Genomic DNA, 24074 nt, shown 5'->3' with positions numbered 1-24074 from the left:
AAATCCCCAAATGTTTATCACCATGACAACACATTGTCTCTTCCTATTGTGACTTTTTGCTTTTGTTTGTGCAGTTGTGTGGTGAATGTGCTGATTTTGATTGGCGGGAGTTTGCGCTGAGCCTGTTTCTGTTCCTCTTCCTGCTCCATCAGTCCCCCTAGTGCTCCCCAGCCTGGTGTGCCCGGGCCCCCGGGCATGTAATCCACAACCAGAGTCCACTCTTCCCTCCCCCAAGCTCTCAGGGTGACCCCCGCACTCCTCTACTTTAGCCCTGTCCCCCGATTGGGAGATTATAGATATTGCAATCTTTAATATGGCTTTATGCTCAGGGGCCATTATCAGTAATCTGCAGTGGGGAGGGAGTCTGACCTGGATTTTTTTTTTTTTTTCTACTCGCCATTGGGCTGTCAGTCACATTTCATATACCATCTGTAACATTCTGCCCAGTTTGATCAATCTCAAGCTTCGGGGCACTTTCACTAGTGATTGTGATTTTTCACTTCACCTCAAGATGGTAACGTTAGTAGCAGCGGTGGTGACAGTGTTGATCTACAAGCGTCACTTGTGTTGAGCAGGTGTTTAACCCATTTTGTTATAGTACGGCCATTTTTAGCTTTCATGGAGTTATTTGGGTTAAATCATAACCCAGCGGACGTTTTTACGGCAACTACCTTCAACTTTTATGTTCCTCACATTAATCTCGTGCAGACAGACTTTTATGTATCCTGAATAGATGAAAGGATCTGGTATAAAAGCACTGTTAGACTATATTAACTATACTATACCGTAAGAATATCTCATGACTTTATTGTTACAGACAAAATAAGACCTGTATGACATTTTTGGCAGTATTGAATTGTCTAGAAAAAAATATATTTCCATGTGACCCACCCCAAAAATTTATGTGATACTAAGATATTTTTGAAAAAAAATCTATATTCTAATACAACACGATCACCGTAAATATTAGAATAAAGACATAGCAAGACATTCATATCTCCAATCCTTGTAGTTTTTCTCTCTTAATCTTTCCTCGGGTGACCCCAAATTTCAAGACCCCCTTCCTCCATCTTTCCTCTCACTCTTGGTTCTCTGAATGTGTTTCATGTGAGTGCCAATGAGGAGCAGTCCTGTACGTCTGTCAATCTGTGTGCGTGCATTTGTGTGTGTGTTAAATATGTAAGGAGATTAAACAGACTTAAATCTGCGTCTGGCATAGAAATTCCAATCACATAACCTATCATCAGTGTTCTCTCGCTTCCTCTTTGTTTGTGTAAGCGTACAACTGTATTGAGGTAGCAGGCTCCGCCCCCTTCCCCATCTACCTTATTCACCACGGGCTTTGGCCCAAATCCCTGGCTTTCCGCATCACGTGACTGATGTTTGCAGCTGGACATTTGACGTACATTTGTTATGATTTATTTTGCGATACATTTGCCTGATGTCCTTTTTTTTTTTTTTTTTTTTCCTTTGCCCCTTCAGTACACAGTGAGGATGTGAGCTCTACCAGGCTGTACTTTGTGAACGCTTCCCTGCAAAGGGTAACCTACTCCAGCTCGGTGGGGGTGTCCCTACCCTGTCCAGCAGGGGGCACCCCCAGTGCCATTCTGCGCTGGTACCTGGCCACCGGCGACGACATCTACGACGTGCCCCACATCCGCCACGTGTACGCCAATGGCACCTTGCAACTGTACTCCTTCTTGCCCTCCGCCTACAACAGCTACATCCATGACAACGACTACTTCTGCACTGCCGAGAACCAGGCGGGCAAGATCCGCAGCCCCAACATCCGCATCAAAGCTGGTAAGTTGGTTAGGTGTGGGGGGGGGAGTCCCTGGAGGTCAAAATGAGACTCTGCATGATGAGTAGAGTGGATGTGATTAGCAGCGGAAATAAAAGACTAGTTCACTCACAGGATCACCTGGCCCAAAATAGTCCGTCTGAACCCAAATCCAGAATGACCTAGAACATAATAAACAGAGCACAACCATTTGACGGAAGCACGTGACATTATCTCGATGTAATGCGTCAGTGTCATGAAAGCTAAAAAAACCACACACACAAAATAAAACGCACTTTAAGTGTGTTGTTTCAGTGATCCAAATTAAATTTGACAAAAAGTGTCACGACTGATTTGAGTGTACTGTCGTTGCATTAGCAAAAATAACTTTTGTATTCGCTGTTTGCAGGAGAGAAATATTGCAGGTCGAGTGATTCAATAAGCAAAGATGGGAAATTGTCTATTTTTGGAAAATCTGACCAAACACAGCTTCTGTGCTGTCATTTATTCCCTCTTCTCTCCTTCCTCTCCACCCAAGTTCTCCAAACTGCCCTCCCGTGTCAAACTAAATATAGCCACAGCACACTTCTTTAATTATCTCTCATTAACAACCCTAATTGGTGCTTTTCATTGATTTAGACCGTGTGCCGCTGCTTTAATAAGCCAGATCTCATCTCTTGTAAAATCGCACATTTGGGAATTGCAGAACTACAAATTGAGATTCCCAAGAAGAGATTGAAAATTACTCAACAAATAGTAACCTCAAATCACCGCCAGAGTAAATCTGGATGATATAGTAGTAGCACCGCGTCTGTTCTCTGCGGTTCATTCAGGCCAGTCCCCCACCCCCCCCCCCCCGCCTTGCACTTCCCTCCTGCCGTCAACATCTGCTTTCATATTCTGCCTCCCAACACCAAGCAGAACTAATACTCATATTCATTCTAATACTAATACTAGCGCCAAGTTGTGGATTTGAGCCAGCACCCTGAGCTGCATGCCAGCCGGGCGTTGCCGTCATTCCCTCATGACCCAAAAGCCTGGCTGCAGGAGACGAGGGATTAGCGTGAACCAAACATCCTGTAGCCTCTGTTGGACCCTGGTGTCTCTTGAACAGGTTGCAGAGGAACTTAGTGGGGGTCTCATATTTGGATCTAAAAAAAAAGATGTAAATGATCATAAAATCCCATCCAACAACAACATATGCTAGTTCTGATTGCGACTATTACTTAGTAAAGTATTCCAACACCAGTTCCTTAGCAACCTTTTGACAATTTCAAGCTTCGTTTTTGCTAATGAACTTCTGCTCATGGAACATATTGAAGGGGGAAGTGGGGGGCACGGCAGCATAAAGTTCTGAACAAAAAAGATTTATTATTCATAACGATAATAAAAAAACATCCAGTGATTATTTTGTCTAATGCAAGCTATTAATGTTGAGCGCTTGGACCTAATCAAACAAAGCTCAAGAACATTGTCTATTTGTGTTTACGTGTTTGTGTAGTTTTCAGGGAGCCCTACACAGTGCGGGTGGCGGACCAGCGCTCGATGCGGGGCAACGTAGCCGTGTTCAAGTGCCTCATCCCCACTGCCGTGCAGGAGTACGTCAGCGTCGTATCTTGGGAGAGAGACACGGTCTCTATCGTCCCAGGTAAGACATTGCTTTTTTTTTTTTTTTTTTATTATCTGCCTGCAGATATTTTGTATGTCATTGTAGGAATCAGGATGGTTTTGATCTAGTTTGTGTCGGTGCATGACAGTTGACGTATGTTGACTTTTTTTTGTGTCTTCTGTTTGCTCACTGTTCTGGATCACTGAGCTGGCCTTCCATCTTGAACCCCCCCCCCCCCTTTTACTCAGCCTCCTCTGGGCAGACATTTTCTTTTCTCCGTTTACATCTCATTGATACAAATGTCAAATCTTGACGATAACTGTAATTGACATTCCCGACTTTACGTATAGTTTTTTTCATCGGGTCTTGGGCTTACTATTATGTACTTGAAGAAAGGAGTTGGATGGACATCATTTACATGTGAGGAGAAAAAAAATATGTAGTGTCAAGCCTTTATGTATTTTCTATTTCCATGATGTGTCTTTTATTACGTGATAATAGCTCTTGAAAAATGTGTCAGGCTACGATATGTGCAAGTGCAATGGTGGTTGATAGAAGGAAAGGAAAATGAAGCAAGGAGGCTAGTAGGGCAAGAATGGCCTCAGGTTCCAGCAGATGGTGTTTTATATCTTATGTATGCAAAGTCCAACATTGTGTCTCATAAATAGGCGTCAGGGTTTTGTTTAGTAGTTGACACGAGGACTAGCACAAAAAAATATACATATGCAGGCATATGTGGCCTTAGTTGTAGTTGGTGTATTTTTATTTCTTTCGTAACCAATCCGTGGATGCATTGAAATGTTTGTTTGTTAGTTTGACACGTATGTGAATAACAAACGTCTGATTCGATTGTGAACTTCAAGATGCTTTCCGTGTTTGGTGTGGCTTCACGAGGCTGCCGTGTGTATGTATGGCTATATAGGTCACTTGATGAGCAGTGAGTGTGAAGATCAGATGCTGAACATGATGAGCTGCTCACTGAACTCGACACTCGCCTCTGTACAAACGCTAGACGGCACAAACGCTGCGAGCCCTCACAGCGAAGCCCGTTCAACCTTGACCCTCTTTTTATCCACGCATGCCAATCAAACATTAAATCCATGCAACAAATAAACCCAGTCACCTGTCAGTTGGAAAACAATGACCTTGCTTTCATAGAACTAGTCAACGAAAAGGAAAAATTTGGCCCAATGCTTGCGTCGATGACATAACACCATGCGGCCTTGCCCTCCCAAGCCCAACCGATTCCATTCTGACAGTCGCACATGTCCCCCATCTGTTTGTGTGTGTGTGTGTGTCTGTGTGTATATAATAATATGTGTGTGTGTTTTACATTTCTGCATGTGTCCCACTTTCCTATCCAGCCAGAACATTATAAGGGGGTTTTAAGAGGGGAGGGAGTGGGGGGGGGTGCAGGCAGACTGACCTAGTTCCCTTTCACTTGCCCGTCCCGGTACCGTGGTGTGAAGTCTTGTACAAATGTCTTTGTGCCCACATAAGGGATTGCAAATTGGAGAGAGTTGGAGTAGTGACATAGTGATGAAGAGTTAGTGGACGGGCCTAAAAAAAATAATTTAAAAAATCACCATGAGCACAGAATAACCAGCAAAGAACCAATGAGTGGCTCAGATGTATCCCGACTGGACCGGCAGATGGCTGATGGCCCACAGAAGATGCCCAACATCTAATCCACCTAATATAATATTGTCAAATTGAATCATAGTTTAACGTGGATGGGTAAAAAAAACGTATCTACGTTTGGATCCTAATGGGTGTCGCTGAGTGGCAAGGTCACTTACAGGCTACATTACTGATCAATTCTCGGCCCCTGGCGTCCTTGTTGGGTGTCAGCCGGTTCAAACCACACGCTCTCGTACACACGAGGGTGCGCACATGCTTTATTTGAAATCAAGCTAAGCAAGATTCAATGACGAATCTAAACTGATCACTTTGGTAGTTGCGTCATTTTGATCTCTGCTGTGTCATGTACTGCGGTACTGTTTTTATTCTAGTAATTAAATGTCTTCTTAAGACTCCACTAAGGTGTCTGTTAGTAAATCTCAGCTTGTGCCCACAGAGCAAAGAATACATAAATAGAAACGCTTGTCTGACACACCACATACTCATGTAAACACTGGTCCGACAAATGCGTTCATTTCTAGGGAGAACAAATGTACAAGCCTCCCTTCCTCCCCGCACACACACACACACACACACACACACACACACACACACACACACACACACACACACACACACACACACTTTTGAATGTGACACAATAAAACCATTTCCAGATTTGACATGAACCCGCCTGAAAAGGGAAAAGCCATTAAACATTAACCTGGGCTACATTAAAGCTGCGCTCGTTCGTACGATTGTGTAGCGCTCAGCTCGCCGTGGTGTGACAGGGGGGCCTCCCCCAGTGCTCATGGGACACAACCTCATTGACTGCCCCCCCCATCCCCTTCCAAACTGTCCAGTGATATCACGTTTCCTCACTCTCTCTTCCATCCCTTCAATGATCTTGCCACTGCTGCCCCATGTGGCACCCAGCAGGGTGTGTGTAAGGAGGGGGGGGGGGGGGGGGGGGGCACATCATGCAGCTGATATCATGTAGCCAAACATGCAATAAAACCTCCATACAAGGAAGGAAATTGCAAGATGGCGTCAGTTTTTACGCTCACGTACAAATCCAACCGCATGACTGTGTTTTGCAGTTTGCTCACTTCAATGCTTCCCTCTCTTTTGTATGTGTAATTTTGTCCCATTTACCTCAGTGAGAGTGAGAGCGAGGCAGGAGCAGATGGGCTGCTGGCAGCCATCTTTTACTCAGTTAGCTTGAGTAGGCACGTGGAAGAGTGTGTTAATTAGCACAAGCGTGTGCGTGTGTGTGTGTGTGTGTGTGTGTGCGCGAGGGCCACAATAGGCATAATTATTTCTGCTTGAGAGGCCAGTTTTGGGGGGGGGGGGGTGCTGAATTCGGGGGGGCAGCTTGAGACAGCGAACAACAATGTCCCAACCACGGGCTTTGTGTGTGTTCAGGAGAGGGCTGACAAGTGTCGGCTATTATTGACTATTTACACACTAGGACACACGCCCGCTCACGTGCACTTAAAACGGAACACTCTGCATGGCCCGCCCGTGTAACACACATGCCGTACGAGCATGTTTGTCGAGCATCGCCGTATCAGTGTCAATCAGTGTAAGAGGGAGAGATGGGAAAGTCCCCGAGAGCACATCACTCTGACACAAATCTGGCCACCATCTCCGCCTTCAAGCCAGACTTAGTGGCAATACATCTGACAGAGGGAGAGACTTACTCCATATTAGCTCAAATTTACAGATTTATGAATTTTAACTTTTTTTTTGTCATCGCCCCAATTAAGGTTAAACCACTCTTGTCATTTTCTAAGTATTCTGAGTCACTATCACAAACGAAAGCTTGTGCCAAGACTTAGTGCGAATAAGTGAAAGGAGATCTCTTGCCTGGATTGGTTTAAGAAATAAGATTTAAGTCAAGAGGTTTTAACCCTTTTCCTCTGTTGCTTTGTTTAGGTTAGCAAAAAACGGATTAGTGCCGGGAGATTACAGCACGTTTTGCCAAGAAATTGTCTTTAAGGAAACATTTAAATGTCCAGTTTGCTTCTCAGTGTCTGGTAGGCCACAACAGTCTATTTTTTTTTTTTTTAATCCCTACCAATCCTTTCATAACATAACATTTCAAAATGATTTCTGTTCAAAGTTTTAAGGCCATGTTTTTGTCCTTTTCACATGTCCTTATCATATATGTAACACAGCTTATAATCGTTCAAAATACATTGCAGATAACTGATTATATTTGTCACGATAGCCAAAATGAGGTCTGAAGGGGTCACGCAGAGACATAATCAAGAATCAAATGTGATCCCTGGTGGCCTTCCAAGTGTCATGTTCCGACATGACCCGGCAATCAGACCTATTGATCCGACGCACTGTTTGCTGAGCAATCACACACAGTCGCCACACCAACACTATAATGAACTAATTCTGAGTGGCTCACAAGCTCTGTTTGATGGGATTAACTAAAGTCAAAGCTTTATCGTGCGCTGGGGTCTTGCTGGAACAGTAGCGTTTAAAAAAAAACAAAAAAAAAAAAGCAGACTTGGTGTGGACAACAGTCGCTCAAGGTCATGCTCAGATGCCGCAATGAGGAACTTTAAAGAGTCTAGTGACTCTTCAAACGTCTGGGGTTATTTGTTTACTTTGCTGCCTGGGACTTGGACGATCCTCTCTGGTAAACATGCGTGCATGCCTTTGCACGTGTGTGTATGTGTGGCGAGTTAAGCCCCGTCTCTCTCCATGCTGGGCAGTGACACTCCTCTGCCACCAGCACTCTAATGCTCGGGTGGGGGCGGTGGTGGTGGTGGTGCTGGTTTTGCAGACCAGGCAACCCACTCAGTGCTGCTAATGCAGCTCACGGCCTCAGGCCATGGGCTAAGCTGAAGTGCACCTCAACACACAAACACACACCATATATTCAACAATGTTGTTTGTCTCCAGCTGAAGCAAAATAACTTGGTAGGGGGATTGTAATTGTCCACTATTTTTTTTTTTTTGTGTGCATGTTTTTGGTTAGAACAGGCAGGTTCCTTTCATGGATTAACACTCTAAAGCTCAGTTTGGAGTCAGTGGTGTGTGTATCCAGGAGGTGAGCCGAGGTTAGCGTATTTCTACAAACTGCGGTGAATTGGGATGTGTGTGTTTGAGTGACTTTCCCTCTCTCGGGACCCTCATTATCACGCCTGTCCCAGATGTCACCAAGCACATGAAACACACATCATGAATAATGGAGTGCTATTTCTACATCTTCCTCCACCTCGCACCCTCGGTCCCTCGTTTTCCTCTGATGCCTCGTCCCGCTGGCGGCCCCGCTCTTTCTTTTCCGGGACGGTCCGTTTAGCTTTACGCAGCGTCGTGCGCCTGGAGATGCATTCATAGAGGGCGACGTGTCTCGACAGTGCGGGGTTGTATCTATGGAAACTACATCCTTTGCATGAGAAGACTTTTACGAGGGACCCCGTTGAGCATCTCACATGCACTCCCTAGCCACCCATCCCCCCAGTGTTTACCGTTTAAAGTCACACAGGGCAATTTGGGACGCGGCGGTCGGTGGAGCGGAAGAGACGTGGTCTCATCGCAATGGAAAACTGGACTTTTAGTCTGTCTGCTCCACCCCTCCTTTCCTCTACCACCATTCTTCTTCTTGACCTTTGTTGTCCTCTTGTCTTGTCGGTGCACGCGACTGTCCGGCATTAGCCACGGCAAAGAGAGGCCATGATTGAAAGCTGAGGTAAGGAGTCAGAATTGCTCAGGAAAGGCCACAGCAGTTTGGATTAGACACTGAAGCGTGGCTTTTTAATGAAAACACTACAGAGATGCCCGTCCAGAAAACCAACGGAGAGGAAGCGAGAAGGAAAAGAGCGATATTGCTCATGCGGCGTGGGCTTAACTGGCAGCGTGACTTCTGCCCCGTCTGAGCGGCTCGGTCGCCTGAACAAAGTCTCTTTCATGGAGGAGATGCGGCGGGGTGGGCCCCCGACGCACGATGGCTTGTTAAGCATTACTCGGGCCTGCTTTGAATGCGAAGTGAAGGAGTTAAGAGGACGCCATTCATGGAGGTTAAGTGCCAAAGAGAATAAAAGCTAGACAAGTGTATATATTTAATTGGCGGACACCTGCTTGTGCTATGCAGCGTAGAGCGAGCGAGCAATGTTAGGGTGTGCAACACCCCTTTTTTTTTTTTTTTTTTTTGCATAAGGTTTGAAAGGAAGACATGGGCTGGTACCTCCTCCGCGATTTTCATTGCTCTTTCTCTTTGCCATTCTCTGCCATTGGAGCCGCTTCCGCTACAATTGCTCACAACTAAGCATTATATTTTTGTTCCTATTGAGAAAGACACTTTGTCCTATTTTTAAAGCTCGGTTGTGATGACTTTGTGCGTGTGTGTGAGTTGATACCAGTACCACAGAGAGTATCTCCAGAATTGTTTCCTCCTCTTCTTCCCATGACAGTCGCAACTCTTTTGATCCATTCCTCCTCCCATCTAGTTTCACCTTCTTTTGGATTCTTCTCTGTGACAGAAAGCAGTTTTCTAACGTCAAAGTCGTGTTTTTAAATTCTTTGGTTGTCATCCAATTACAATTGGAAAGGAAACACTGTTGTGCTTGTCCGCTGCGGGTTCATTTGTATGCTCGGATGGGTTGCTGTTCCATAAATAGGAGAGTCTAAACAACTCTTACAGTAAAAAAACAGTAAGAGTAGTAAAATATTTGACAAGAGTGGCTGAGAACACAAAAAAAATTGTGTTCTATTAGTTTATTTAAACCGTGTTTATAAATTGATTTTCATTTTCAAATAGCCGCTTCCTTCGATTGGCTACAAAACCAGCCGGAGCTATTTTTAGCAACTACATAATGACCGTGTTTTTTTTTGTTTTTTTTCAGATTTGTTATTTCTACTCCCTTTTTACCATCGTCATTTTTTGCAGCTTCACAACACGGTTTCATATCTGACTAGGCTAACGTGCTTTCATAATTTGCTCAAATGACACCAAAAGCGGAATGAGGGTGGCAGTGAGGAGACCCTAGCAACAGGGACACGATGAAGAACGTGTGAAGGAGGGTGCGTTGGGGAAAGATGCAGAACATCAATAAATAATGGGCCCGCTGAGGAGGTGGAAATACGGGCCTCGTTATCTTTGCGCCGACGCCTTCATTTGCATGGGGAAAAATGTGGCTGCTGCTAACCTGCTGGTTCTCACACCCATTGCACACACAGTCTTGGACCAAAATGGCCTACCGTATGCATCCTATTTATTAGCAGTGTGGGGGTATTTTTCCCCCCTCCCTCTCACATTTACAATTTCATCTTGGATTACAGTCTTCTCTATTATTTGTCAGAGTTCTGTCTCAGAGCTCGTAGACATGTTGTCATATTAGGAAAGTGAACTTTTATATCACAGTAGTGTTTTGTTAGGGAAATACAATTGGGAATTGAATCCTGTATTCTCATTTTTCATCTCTTTCAAAACAGCAATAGAACCAAAAATAGAAAGTATTGTTTGTGATTTTTTTTTTTTTTAATTCAATCAGAAAATAGTCTGCATTTTTTTCCACACTCGAATGAATGAAAGTTCACAATCAAATATTGGATATTATGTTCACTTTCAAGAATCTCCATCCAATATGAATAGAAATTCCAACAATTTGCCCGCCGGAAAGTCTTTCTTTCCACTAATGGGTTGTATTGAGGCTCAAATGGACCTCATGCAAAATTCCAACAATGTCAGCTCTCCTGGAGGCAGTGTAGCCTCTTTCTGGATGAACACACTTTTTATAGAGCCATTTATGTTGAAGAAAAATGTCTGCAGTTAACCAAAACAAGCCTTAATAGTGCTGAGTTAGATTCGCTACCTTTTTTTGTGTATGCGTATGCAAGCATGTGCACTTTTAACGGACATTGGCTCTGTTTCTTGTTAGCTTGTCAAGTAAGCATGAATAAAAGCTGAGGGAGCACAGTGATTTGATAATTAATATTTTACTCCGTCTGCCACTCGCGAGGAGGAGGCTGCGTCACCGAGACGGATCAAATGAAGGAAATGACTAATGAGAGCCGACTATAAGATAGATGGATTTTACACTAGCCGCTCGTCCGAGACGGACGGTGTCAGTAAGGGAAATCATGTGATTGAATCAGCAGATAGGATGAATTCAGTGTGCGGCAAAGGACGGAAATTGCACTTTTGACACATCCCGCTGATCTCGCCGTAGCTCGGCTTGTGTCGGAGTGTTTTGACAAGCCACTTGTCACTGCAGTGGGAGTAGCGCTCTTAAAGTACTCATTATCCTGTAAGACTTCTTTGCAGGGGGGGCAAACAAAGGCAGCGGTAAAATTGCAGCCTGCGTCTTCTCGCGGGGTCACGCGAAATATACAACGCAAACATGTAGTCAATAAATTCGCCATACTGGCTCCGTCAACCGATACAGTAAAGATTGTTGATGAAACACAAATGTTGTTAAATACTCAAATGAGAATGAAAGTTCTTCTTGACTCTTTTCTTCCAGGTAACAGGTTCTTGCTGACCTCCTTTGGAGCTCTGTACATCTCAGATGTCCAGAAGGAGGATGCCCTCTCCACCTACCGCTGCATTACCAGGCATAAATACAGCGGGGAGACGCGCCAAAGCAATGGAGCCAGGCTCTCTGTCATGGGTCAGATAGGATCTTCTGAATTTCTCCCACAACCTCACAGCTTCAATCAATTGATCTCAACATGTCTTTCTGGTTTCATTCCAAATCTCCAGACCCCAATGAGTCCTCACCCTCCATCCTGGACAGTTTTCAAGCAGGGGAGGTGTACGCGGGCCAGAATATTGAGCTCCCCTGCATAGCGGGAGGTTACCCCAGCCCGACTGTGCGTTGGCTGAAAGATGGCCGCCCGCTGCCCTCGGACGCCCGCTGGACACGGCGTTTAACGGGGCTGACCATCAGTGACCTGCGACTGGAGGACAGCGGCAGCTACGCATGTGAAGTCACCAACAGCTTTGGCTCCAAGGAAGTGTCTGGACAGCTTCACATAATAGGTGTGTGAGATCTACACACACACACACACACACACACACACTCGCGCACACACACACAAACTGACAGACTACCACACTCTCTCCTCTAGCTGGCAGACAATCCCATTCACACACTCCTCTCCTTTTTGGTTTGAGGGCTACATACTGTGTGAGTGTCTGTAACAAACATGTGAGAGCAACAGTATATGCTGCCCCAACATGTCAGTTTTCAAAATGGGCGACAGCGATGTAATTTACTGAGACTGAAGCCATAACACAGCTGCCAGCCCAACTCAGCATCACTGAGGAGGAGGGTGAGCAAGATGGTGGTAGAGAGTAGAAACCAGGGGGGTCAGAGACAAGATGAGTAGACATGGCACTAGAATGACATGAGCGACAAAGTCACACCATAATAATCATGTAGGACAGAGAGGTAAAAGTGTCTAAGCGTACAGCTAAACAAAAAGCCAGACGCCATCCTCTCGCTCGCTCTTCAGCTTTGCCAGTGGGCACATCATGGCAGCACACTCTGTGACTCTGACAGGATGGGCTGGGTTGTGTATGTGTGTGTGTGTGTGTGTGTGTGTGTGTGTGTGTGTGTGTGTGTGTGTGTGTGTGTGTGTGTTGCTTGGAAGGCACAGCAATGCCCCCCAGCACACACCACCAGCTGCCTCATTGCTCACTGACATTTTGCACACACACATAAGTGGACCTCCATGTGAAGCGATATCTCCAGCTGCTTTTTAATGAGCGCGTTCAACTGATTGAGTCACCGCTGCTGATTGTGCTCTGGCTCCTCTGCGGATGGAAATATACACTGTATTCCTAATTCTGTGTTACTTTGCGTGACGTCCTTCTTTCAGATCCACTTCGAGTGACCTTATCTCCCAAGAACCTGAAAACCGGAATTAGCAGCACACTCTTCTTCACCTGCACTGTGGAAGGTTCTCCAGAATACACCATCAACTGGTACCGGAACACGGAACCCATCTTCCCCGATCAGCACATCTCCATCCAGGGTCAACACAACGACACACTGCAGATCACTGCGGCGCAAAAGTTCCACTCCGGGGCCTACCAGTGCTTTGCTTCCCGCAAGGGCCACACGTCTCAGGACTTTTCCATCATTCTGCTGGAGGGTACGTTGGAAGGGGATGTCGGCGATGATGTCCAGCGTGTCATCAAATCGTTCATAGTTGTCTGTTTTTATCGTCAGACGGTACCCCACGGATTGTGACGTCCTTCAGCGAGAAGGTGGTGAACCCCGGCGAGCCTTTCTCCCTGGTGTGTGAGGCCAAAGGAGCCCCGCCGCCCTCCATCACCTGGACGCTAGACGACGAACCTGTGGTGCGAGACTCCATCTACAAGACCAGCCAGTACACCCAGTCTGACGGCCTGACCGTGTCCCACGTCAACGTCAGCAACCCGCTCATCCGAAACGGGGGAGTTTATCGTTGCGTCGCACGCAACTCGGCCGGCAGCGCCGAGTACCAAGCGCGCATAAACGTAAGAGGTGCCTGTCTGCTTTTCAATATAAATGCACTCTACACTTCATTCTATACAAATACATTACACCTAGTGAAGAAAATGAAAAAATATGTCTAGACACTGATACCTTGACTTATGGGTGCCCCAACTTTGGGGTTTTTCCAATTATTATTATTTTTTAATTATTTTATTTTTATTTATTTTTTTTGCACTCATCGGCGATTTTGGTTCTACATTCTCACGTTAGCTGTATTTCTTTAAGCACTTCAAAGGGTTATAATAATTTTTCAATTTTCATGATAATAACTTTTTTTTTTTATCAAAAATGGATCTAATAAATGAGTAAATTGAGTTGCGAGCTTGGTCACGGAAAAAAAATCAAACTTGTAAGTCAAGGTACCACCGTCTGCTCATCAATTTGTGGTATAGATGATTAAGATAACGAAAACAAATACAAATACCCTCAGTCACTTTTAGCAAAGGGAGCAAAACTAACCTCCCTGTAACCTCTCAACTTACCCCAATCACTCTGTCCATCGACCTTTATCGCTTCACCTTCTGTTTCCATGGCCGTTCCATCTCTCTGCCACGACCTCCCTCACCTCATCGGCCCGTCTTTCCGACCACTGTGTCCGCCCCGCCACCCCCTCCCTCTTTTCCCCGTGTCTCCAGGTCCACCCCGAATCAGACCCATGCGAGACATGACGGCAGTGGCAGGCAGGAACACGTACATTACGTGCCGTGTCATTGGGTACCCTTACTACTCCATTAAGTGGCTGAAGGACGGAATGCAGCTGCCCGATAATCACCGCCAAGTGTTATTTGACAATGGCACCCTGCGGCTAACGGACGTACAGAAGGGCGCCGACGAAGGCACCTACCTTTGTAGTGTTCTGATCCAGCCCCAAGTGTCAATCAACCAGACTGTGCATGTTTCTGTTAAAGGTAGGTGGAAGGAATCTGTTCAAGTGGTCAATTTACAACATCTAGGTTAGTTTATACAATACTATTGTCCCCCCCCCCCCCAAAAAAAAAAAGACACTCGCTAAATTTTTTGCAGGCCGTACCAGTCATACATATATCGTGTTTTAGTCGACTTATCGACTCAATTTGACTATGGGAAGGGTAACGATGGTGGCCGGGCAGCTACAGAGGTGTTTATGTGCCTGTGCCTGCGTGTGTCTGATTTAATTAGATGAATAATAATGAAGCCCAGATTAAATCCCCCAGATGTCTCAGCTGTAGTACCGCCGCGCCAACCTCTATTACTATGGCAACGGAACCACTTCCTCTTGCCAATTGGATCCCAACCAGAGTGGCTCTACAGGAGATGGGGAGGGTGCAAAAGGGGGGAGCCCTACTGGCCAATGACCTTCTCTCACTGGAGCTTCCACTTTTTCCACATCAAGCCACTGTGATTTGTCAAGAGTTCCTCTCTCTCCCCCTTAGTGCCACCTCTCATCCAGCCCTTCGACATCCCCTCTACCTCAGTGGGGAAGCTCATCTACATAGCCTGCGTGGTGTCATCCGGGGACATGCCCATACGCATCACCTGGCACAAAGACGGCCAGCTCATTGTGCCAGGGCCCACCTCCGGCGTTGCGATCGAGACCAAAGAGTTCATGAGCTCCCTCCAAATTTCCAAGGTGACATTAAAACACAACGGAAACTACACCTGCATCGCCAGCAACGCCGCCGCCACCGTCAGCTGGGAGCGACAGCTGATTGTTACCGGTGAGGCACTAATATATACGTAGAGCTGAAATGGCACTTTTCACCTACGAGTTGAGTCCGACTTTGTGTTTCTCAGTGCCACCGCGTTTTGTGGTGCAACCAAACAACCAGGACTGCATCTACGGCAAAGCTGGAGTTCTCAACTGCTCGGTGGAGGGTTACCCACCTCCAAAAGTCATGTGGAAACACGCTAAAGGTCAAACATAATGACGGTGTCTCAGCGTTCAGATAAATAAGAGTCCAAGTAAAAAAAAAACAACAAAAAAACATGTTATGTCACGCAGGTGTCGGAAACCCCCAGCAGTACCATCCGGTCCCTCTGACCGGTCGCATCCAGATCATGTCCAACGGGTCGCTGCTTATCCGACATGTGCTGGAGGACGACCGCGGGTATTACCTGTGTCAGGCCTCTAACGGAGTGGGTTCGGACATCAGTAAGAGCATGATCCTAACTGTCAAGAGTAAGTGTCAATTATTTCATCTGTTTACTTTTTTTTTTTATCTGGTGGGAAATCAACTCTGAATGAATGCATTTTATTTATTTTTTTGCCTCCATATACTGTGGACCAAACTTAATAAAAAACATGACTCCGTCCCTAACTGGGGTTAGATTTACTCTTGAATGATGTGTTCCATCTGCCCAATGTTGTTTGTGGAAAAGGACTGATGAATTAGTGATGAAAACAAAACCACAAGAAACCCCTATAATCAATAATCCATGTCTGAGCGGAGGAGAGATCGAAGCAGGGGTGTGGAACGAGGCAGGCGCAAAAGATGCAGCCAGCGGGGCTTAAAGCGTGAAATGCAAGAGGAAGGGAAGATATGGAGATGGTTCTACTATTTGTAATCCCTCCTCCATTTCCATGAGCTCTTCCCTGCTCCCTTGTCTCATTATGCCATGTAATGCTATTTGTCATACTGACACGGCTCTGCCATTCTTCTCAGTCCCCGCGATGATCACCAGCCACCCCAACACCACCATGGCCAGAAAGGGCCAGACCAAGGAGTTGAACTGCACAGCTCGAGGCGAGCAGCCCATCATCATCCGTTGGGAAAGAGGCGACACGGTCATCGACGCCGAGAGAAACCCCCGTTATTCCATCACCATCAACAAAAAGGGAGATGAAGTCATCTCCACCCTAAAGGTCAAATATTGAGCGCGATATACATGACATGTCTGATGCCTTTATGGCCGTGTAGCTGAGGAAGAAGAAGAATTACTTGTGTTATTTAAAATAATTAAAAACATAAATAATTCAGATGGGGATGTAAAAAGTGATTAAATTCTACAAAGACATTTGGGCAACCTTTGTGCTACTTGCTAGTCTATAATTTTGATCTGACATTTGAGCTGGTTATCATTTTTCTTGCTTACAGCTGAACCCAGCAGACAGAGGAGATTCTGTCTTCTTCTCTTGTCACGCCATAAATTCCTACGGAGAAGGTCGAGGACTCATCCAACTCACTGTGCAAGGTAACATTTCAAATTTGACTAATAAGTTTGGATCAGAGATCCAATGGAGACATCTAATCTTACAAATTCTGTATTCACAGAACCGCCGGATCCCCCTGAACTGGAAGTAAGAGAGGTGAAGGACAGAAGCATGAACTTACGCTGGATCCAAAGGTTTGACGGGAACAGCATCATCACAAGCTATGACATTGAGTACAAGAACAAGTCAGGTAGCTAGCCCAAAACCTTCCAGACATGTTTTAATGATCTGTCTCGTTCTATAAAAAATTTAACAAATCCTGATCTCTCCACATGTCAGACTCGTGGGACCACATGTACACAACCAGGAACATCTCACCCACCAACAACCAAGCCAATATTGTCGAGCTGCACCCGGCCTGCGTGTACAGCATCCGCATGTATTCCTACAACAAGATTGGCCGGAGCCTTCCAAGCAAAGAGCTAACAATTAGTACCGAAGAAGCACGTGAGTCATCTTTCTCATGTGGAAAAAAAGTTTCAGAATTGTGACATTCATAACTTATGCGATGGCTTGCCTTCAATAGCACCTGATGGACCACCAATGGATGTGATCCTGCAGCCCATGACATCACAGAGTATTCGGGTCACATGGAGGGTAAATTACTGACAATATGTGGGCTCAGAAAATATGTGCCACTTATGCCAAGGAATTGTTTCAAAGCACTGACTTAGCATCCAATCCGATTGCTCACCATATGTCTCCGCTTGGACGATATCTGGGGATTGCTCGACTTTGCAGTGATGTAATAATAAGAATCGCAGTGAAATAATATTGCAGATGCGTTTTGTATTTCAGCTCTTATTAGCGTCTTTTCTGGGGCAACGCGTAGTTATTTCGATTCTCGTATCGTTATTATTGTGTTAGTTGTGCGCTCAAGTGCAAATCAGTGGGAAACACATTACCCTGCAATCATGCTAACAAACATGCTCTATTCAGCCACCGCCCCCAAAAATACAAAACTAAATATACTGTAATTTTAGCTTCCTCGTATGTCCAAGTGGAAAAAAAATAAACAACGTAGATTAGTTAATTTGAACGTTCTCAACACATCTCTTCAAGGCACCCAAGAAGGAGCTACAAAACGGTGTCATCCGCGGCTACCAGATTGGCTACCGAGAAAACGGCCCGGGCAGCAACGGCCAATACAGCATTGTGGAAATGAAAGCTACCGGAGACAGTGAAGTATACACCCTGGACAACCTCAAGAAGTTTGCCCAGTACGGAGTGGTGGTCCAGGCTTTCAACAGAGCTGGAACGGGGCCTTCAAGTACGGAGATCAATGCAACCACGCTGGAAGACGGTAAGGAAGATGTTTATGGTGACAAAATAGTTGCATTAAAGCCACAATGGAACAATAACATAAAATCTGCTGCACACAAGAACACTAAAAATGGTTGATTTGTAGCACCCCCTCCCACCCCATGAGCCTCCCTCCTTTAATTAGCACCCTCGTTAGGCTGGTTGAAGCCGAGGGAGGAACGAGGAACCTTATTATACTCCCTTCTCACCTTCTCTTTGTCATTGTCTCACTGCTTTTTGGTTCAATCTGGGTCAAATATTTTCCTTGGCTTTTTTTATTCTCCGATGATTCTCTCATTGGGCCGTACCGCTGCTTTCCTTTTGTGTCGATGACTTGATGGTGTTTTTGTAATTGCCCAGATAGGTTGTCTGGATCTGTCACCTCAAGTGCAATTACGTTGAAGATGAATATCGGCGTTTCTCTCGATTTTATCTTCCACATCTTGTTCACCCCACCCGACTCATTTGCATTTGAACCCCCTTGAGGTGTAGCTACTTTACTATTGGCTCATATCTCTCCCACCCACTCTCATCACAGAGACCTCTCCTCCATGTTCTTTTCCTCCATTTCTAGAACAAGGAGCCATTGAGAGCTTGTTTGTCCTTATTTGACTGATTTATTCCTGCCTGTGGCTTGCAGGGTTGAAGTTCCTCAAATGTCAGTAGACTAGCTCAATCCGTCTGCCCGTTTTAACGATAGCAATGACCCCGCGCGGCTGCAGCCCTAAGCTAAAAAATTCACCTATTTGCTGTGTGTGTGTATCCCAGTACCCAGCGAACCACCGCAGAACGTACGAGCCATCTCGGTCACGTCAGACGAGGCGGTGATCACGTGGGCGGAGCCTCCACGGCTGACGCTGCACGGTGTGCTGAAAGGCTACCGGGTTGTGTTTTGGTCCCTCTTCCCCGACGGAGGTGGGTGCTGTGGGGGCCGGGCCCAATGGCCAATGCAGAGTAATTATCATCTATATCATTCTAAACTTCACCAAATAGCCCCCCCCCCCCCTCACTGTTGATGTCGTTGACGTGTGTGTACCCCATAAAGCACTTCCTCTTTCTATTTTTTGTTGTTGCAGTTAAATATGTTTGTGTGTAAATGTACTGTATGCTCTATGTGCTTGGCGTAGTAGTGTGTATTTTAGTGCTGTAATATTTTAGATGCAATTTAAAATCCTAAAATGTGTCAATACTTTTGTTACAATTGTTGTTTTGTACCCGTAGATGGCGTGTGATTTACGTTTGTGTACACTGAACCTCCACTTTTATTGTACCATAAAACCGGAACTCCTCAACTCACTTCAACATAGTTCCTCTATGTCAAGATGGTGCCAAAGTTTTACTTTGATTGCTTTGGCCTGAAAAGAAAATCAGTAAATAATGCAGAAACATTTTTTTTTTTTTTTTATAAAGGCCAAACTATGTGGAGGTTCACTGTAGTGATTAATAAGCAAAATACCGACATTTTTTAATGAATGAATTCAATCGTTCAAAAATTCTCAGAGTGGGGAGAGATGCAGAACATCACCACCACACGAGAGCAGGTGGAGCTGCGAGGACTAGAGAAATTCACAAATTACAGTGTTCAGGTGCTAGCGTATACACAAGCTGGCGACGGAGTCCGCAGCAACGTGCTGTACATCCAAACTCGTGAAGATCGTGAGTACACACACACACACAAAAGGAATTTACATACATTTGTGCTGGGTGTATCTCAAACCCATGACAAAAGCTGGTTGATGCTAGCAAGCTCCATTAGTGGTGCTAATGAGAATTAAGAGGCTTTGGGTACACGGCTCAGGGCTGAGCGAGGCCTGATGGGAGGGGCTGGGTCTTCTTTCTCTCTCCCAGCATATAGCACACAGGAATCAACCATCATCCTGGGCCTGCATCCTTTCCGTCAGCCTCCTTGCTGTAGGCAGAAGGATTAACTCCTCTTGGATTAGAATGAATTCATTTTGTGCTTACACCATTGGAGGCAGGATTATGTGAAGAGGAAGGGGCATGGGTGGCAAACAAGGGTTGAAGATGGGGAGATATACAGAAACATCATGCAGCTTATTGTGTGTCTTCGAGTCTCCTTGTGTCTTTTTGTGTCAACCTCCCCCGCCCCTCCCTTATCAGAACAACAAATCACAATGCAACAATCATGTTTCCTACGCTGTTGCTTTTTATCGCAAGGTGGATTGCAGAATACTCGGCGGATTCTGGGCACCAGATTGGGATTGAACTCACTTCATTTATGACAATGCTCTTTCCCCATCCTCAGCAAGCTATCAAACGTTTCACCCTTGCCTCGCTTGTAAAAAAGCTGCCCTGTTACATCCCCTCTGAGTACCGAGTGGCTGAATAGCGGGATCAGAGAGGCCTACGTTTGGTGGGGAAAAGAAATCGGTGATGAATTTACAGAGGCTTGCAGTGCTTGCCTCTTTTTTTTTTTTGTAGCCCTGAGATGAGGCCCACTGTCAGACACACCTAATATTTATGTCAGCAGTTGAATAGGTTTGACACCGTGAACCCTGAGCTCTATAGTTTAGGGGACAAAAAGGCCTCGCTCTCACGCTGTCCACTGCTTTTGTGTGTTTACTGTAAAGTGCACATCCATTTTAAATTCCTCGAGTCTTTGGCTCGATGACTTGCAATTGAGCGTATTAAGCTTTACGTGCAGTGTCAAGCTGAAGTGGCTGACGGAGGATCAGATATTAGTGTCTAATCTGTTTGTAGGGTTGCGAGTTAGGGAGAACTGCTGACCCACGTCTGAATGGACATATGTCACCCCCTTGCCACGCAAAGACACTTCCTGTCCGTCCGGAGCAGCTTAGCAAGGGATAAAACTAAAAAAAGCTGCAAACAAGCCTGATCACCCAACATACTTGTGAATATTTCTATTTGATGCTTGGTCTGCTAACCCCGCCGCCATGTTTTTTTTTTTTTTAGTTCCCGGTCCACCTGCTGGAATCAAGGCAGTTCCATCTTCTCTGAGCAGTGTGGTCGTGTCCTGGTTGCCTCCCCACAAACCTAATGGTGTCATCCGCAAGTACACCATTTACTGCTCCAGCCCGGGTTCTGGACAGCCGGTAAGCCAGTCAAAAGAAAATATCGAAACGCGTTTGGGACAATCTGAAAATTTGCAAGCTCCCATCGCGGATTTGAAGGATGTTCTTAAACGAACCCTAAGAAATGCGGGTGTGTTTGTACGTGTGCTTTTTTTGTCACTCTTTCATTGTGTTTGCGCCGTCGCCTTATTTCCTGCCCTCCCAGATGAACAGATGAGGTTGTCTTGGCAACGTGATGAGACGTAGATATGCAAATGAGGCCGAGAACAAGCTCACACATGCACAGTGCCGCATCACAGAGGCACACAGACATCACATTTCAGCCATTTGCTATTTATACCACCCGTGCGTGGCATTTCACTTTTGGTTCTATCACGTGCGCACACGCATCACACCGTGAATTCTGACACCTCTCACTTTGTTGTTATTCAAAAATGATTCTCCATTTCTGTGCACGAGCGCAATGTAAATGAGCACGGGGCTGGGAGACGGGGAGGGAGGGAGGGAGGGAGGCTGAAAGAAAGACACCATTAGAGGTAGGCAGAGACCGAGGGGAAATAGGGGGGGGAGCGGGGGGGGGGGGTGGAGTGACAGACGGGCGGGGAAGGAGGAGGGAGCAGAGGAGGGTATCAGTCACATCGAGATGAGAGTGCTTTTGTCCGTCTTTTCATTATCTCCCCGTATCACTCCCTGGATCACCACAACACGGCCGCTATTCTGGTGGAATGTTCGCACCCCCTTCGCACACGCGTCCTCCGTCCCCGTGTCCCTCCGCCCTCTCACCGATTTAGACAGCGAGGGAAAGAGGCGAAAGCTAATTCTGAAAGAGAGAGACTAAAGATGAGCAGATTAAACAGACACAACAAGAGATTGACTTGAGAGAATGCAGTGGATGTATGAGAGTTTGCCTGGCGGCTGACTCGAGTGTAAAAATAATTTTAAAGATTGTTACTAAGCCCAAATAGTGGAAATAATTCAAATTGTTCGAATTAAATGATGCATTTTCTTTGATCACTATGGTGTGTATATAAAAAAATATATCAGAAATATCTTGTTGTGAATACTTTTTTTTAAGGCCAAATGAAGAAATTTAAGGTGAAATACGATCAAGGTCATTTTTTTTAAAAATTTGTCTCATCATATTAAGTATCGGAAGTATCTTTTATGCTGAATCCACAAATGACATAAAATATCGAAGATTGTTCAAGTGGACAGAAAATTTAGCAAGGGATAAGACTAAAAAAGACTAAAGACTTTTTTTTTGTAAAAGGAGAAGCCATACAGGAAAAAAGGTGAAAAGTATGATTGGCAGAAGTGAACCCAATTAGTCTGCAATCCTCTAACGCAAGACTCTGTCCGTCTCAGGCGCCCAGTGAGTACGAGGCCAACCCAGAAATGCTCTTCTACCACATCACGCACCTGAGCCGAGGCAAACAATACCACATCTGGGCCGCTGCCGTCACCACCGCCGGCCGGGGCAACGTGAGCGCAAAGGTCATAGTGGAGCCGGCCGGGAAAGGTGAGTCACCAAGGCGAATCTCGTCAAAGGTTACACAAGCCAACGATGGCTATTAAACAGCAACATGATCTGCTGTTCACACATCACTTTCATCACCTGCCCTCCTCCTGGCTCTGCCTGCGCCCTCCGCTATTGATTGACAGCCATAGTATTGATTGAGTGCCAGCTACGTTGTTGTTAATTATGTGGTGATGAACAGGGCCTATCTAGTCCGGAGTAAAACGACCCTTGGGGATCGAGGTAGCAGGCCAGAATCAATAGAGGGACCATCTATGGCTCGAAGATAGACCGGGGAAAGTACGAGGTCAGCGGAGGGGCTCGGCCATGCATAAAGGCCTCCCTCTCAGACAAACTGGGCCAGTTGTAAAGCAAACAAAAGATGGAGGGGGGGGGGGGGGAACCACACTATTTGGGTGTATCTGTCAAACAAACACTTTGTGTAATGTCTTTGTGTCTCGCTTTGTAGTGCCAGCCAAAATCTTGTCCTTTGGGGGAACGGTGACCACGCCCTGGATGAAGGAAGTACGTTTGCCCTGTAAGTCTGTGGGGGAGCCGGCTCCCACCATCAAATGGACCAAAGACAGGTCAGCTCATCCTACACAACTGTCAGAAGACTTTTTTTATTTTATTTGCCACCTTATGAAAAACGTCGATTATATGATGCAGAGAATGACAATAAAACTTGCTAACATCTCGTTTGCCAGTGAGGACTCGGCCATTCCGGTGACCGCTGACAGTCAGCGGCAGATCTTCTCCAATGGCACGCTCGTGCTACGTTCAGTCAAAGCAGAAGATTCGGGCTACTACACATGTACGGCCACCAACACGCTTGGTTTTGACACCATCATTGTCAATCTCGTAGTGCAAGGTAAGCAAAACGTGATCCATATATTGTTTCTGCTCAGTTGTGAAGTCACCGCTTACACGTTTCTCTCTAGTTCCTCCAGACCAGCCTCGCCTGACTGTCTCCACCACATCCACCTCCTCCATCACGCTGGCTTGGATCCCGGGGGACAACGGTGGAAGTTCCATAAGAGGTATGGCAACAACATCCGCATCATGCTTCTGTCACAGATTGTGGAAAACACATTATCATGTAAACAGCTTCTGAAATAACTAGGAGGCAATCTAAATGCAAATGACTGCTGCCCCCTGGTGGTCAACAGACATAACAGAGGATTATTTTCCCCACTTTTGTGCCTCCTGCCCTAACTGAAAGCTTTGGTCTGATTGCTTAGGCTTTGTACTGCAGTATTCAGTGGACAACACAGAAGAGTGGAGGGACGTTTTTATCAGTTCCAGCGAACGTTCCTTCAGATTGGACAATCTACGCTGTGGAACGTGGTACAAGGTCAAGCTGGCCGCAAAGAACAGTGTGGGCTCAGGGCGCATCAGTGAGATTATTGAAGCCAAAACACACGGCAGAGGTGAGGGACCAATTGATGGTCTGCAATGGAAATGTTTGTTCTCGTTGCGCACCTCCTGATCATCTCA

General features: G+C 45.8%; 1 protein-coding gene across 2 annotated transcripts in view; it reads left to right on the top strand.

The window, feature by feature from the left end:
• Positions 1-24074, top strand: part of LOC147043485 (cell adhesion molecule DSCAML1-like) — a 32538-nt gene that overhangs the window by 3801 nt on the left and 4663 nt on the right. Inside the window, exons 2-25 of one of the 2 annotated variants that reach the window (XM_085935265.1) lie at positions 1483-1803; positions 3282-3428; positions 11495-11641; positions 11734-12012; positions 12855-13130; positions 13208-13504; positions 14152-14424; positions 14929-15213; positions 15290-15409; positions 15498-15674; positions 16159-16358; positions 16591-16687; positions 16768-16896; positions 16986-17153; positions 17233-17303; positions 17769-18009; positions 18777-18923; positions 19509-19664; positions 20943-21082; positions 22427-22580; positions 23047-23164; positions 23285-23448; positions 23519-23617; positions 23819-24007. In XM_085935265.1, coding sequence (XP_085791391.1) covers positions 1483-1803; positions 3282-3428; positions 11495-11641; positions 11734-12012; positions 12855-13130; positions 13208-13504; positions 14152-14424; positions 14929-15213; positions 15290-15409; positions 15498-15674; positions 16159-16358; positions 16591-16687; positions 16768-16896; positions 16986-17153; positions 17233-17303; positions 17769-18009; positions 18777-18923; positions 19509-19664; positions 20943-21082; positions 22427-22580; positions 23047-23164; positions 23285-23448; positions 23519-23617; positions 23819-24007 — 4395 coding nt within the window. Of the gene's footprint in view, positions 1-1482; positions 1804-3281; positions 3429-11494; positions 11642-11733; positions 12013-12854; positions 13131-13207; positions 13505-14151; positions 14425-14928; positions 15214-15289; positions 15410-15497; positions 15675-16158; positions 16359-16590; positions 16688-16767; positions 16897-16985; positions 17154-17232; positions 17304-17768; positions 18010-18776; positions 18963-19508; positions 19665-20942; positions 21083-22426; positions 22581-23046; positions 23165-23284; positions 23449-23518; positions 23618-23818; positions 24008-24074 lie in introns of both variants that reach the window. The other variant, XM_085935263.1, reaches the window with a different exon arrangement.

This window comes from Syngnathus leptorhynchus, chromosome 17, assembly GCF_054491065.1.
Source record: "Syngnathus leptorhynchus isolate UIUO chromosome 17, UIUO_Slep, whole genome shotgun sequence".
Classification (NCBI taxonomy): domain Eukaryota; kingdom Metazoa; phylum Chordata; class Actinopteri; order Syngnathiformes; family Syngnathidae; genus Syngnathus; species Syngnathus leptorhynchus.
The sequence above is the reverse complement of the archived record's forward strand: the minus strand, read 5'-3'. Positions and strand labels throughout refer to the sequence as shown.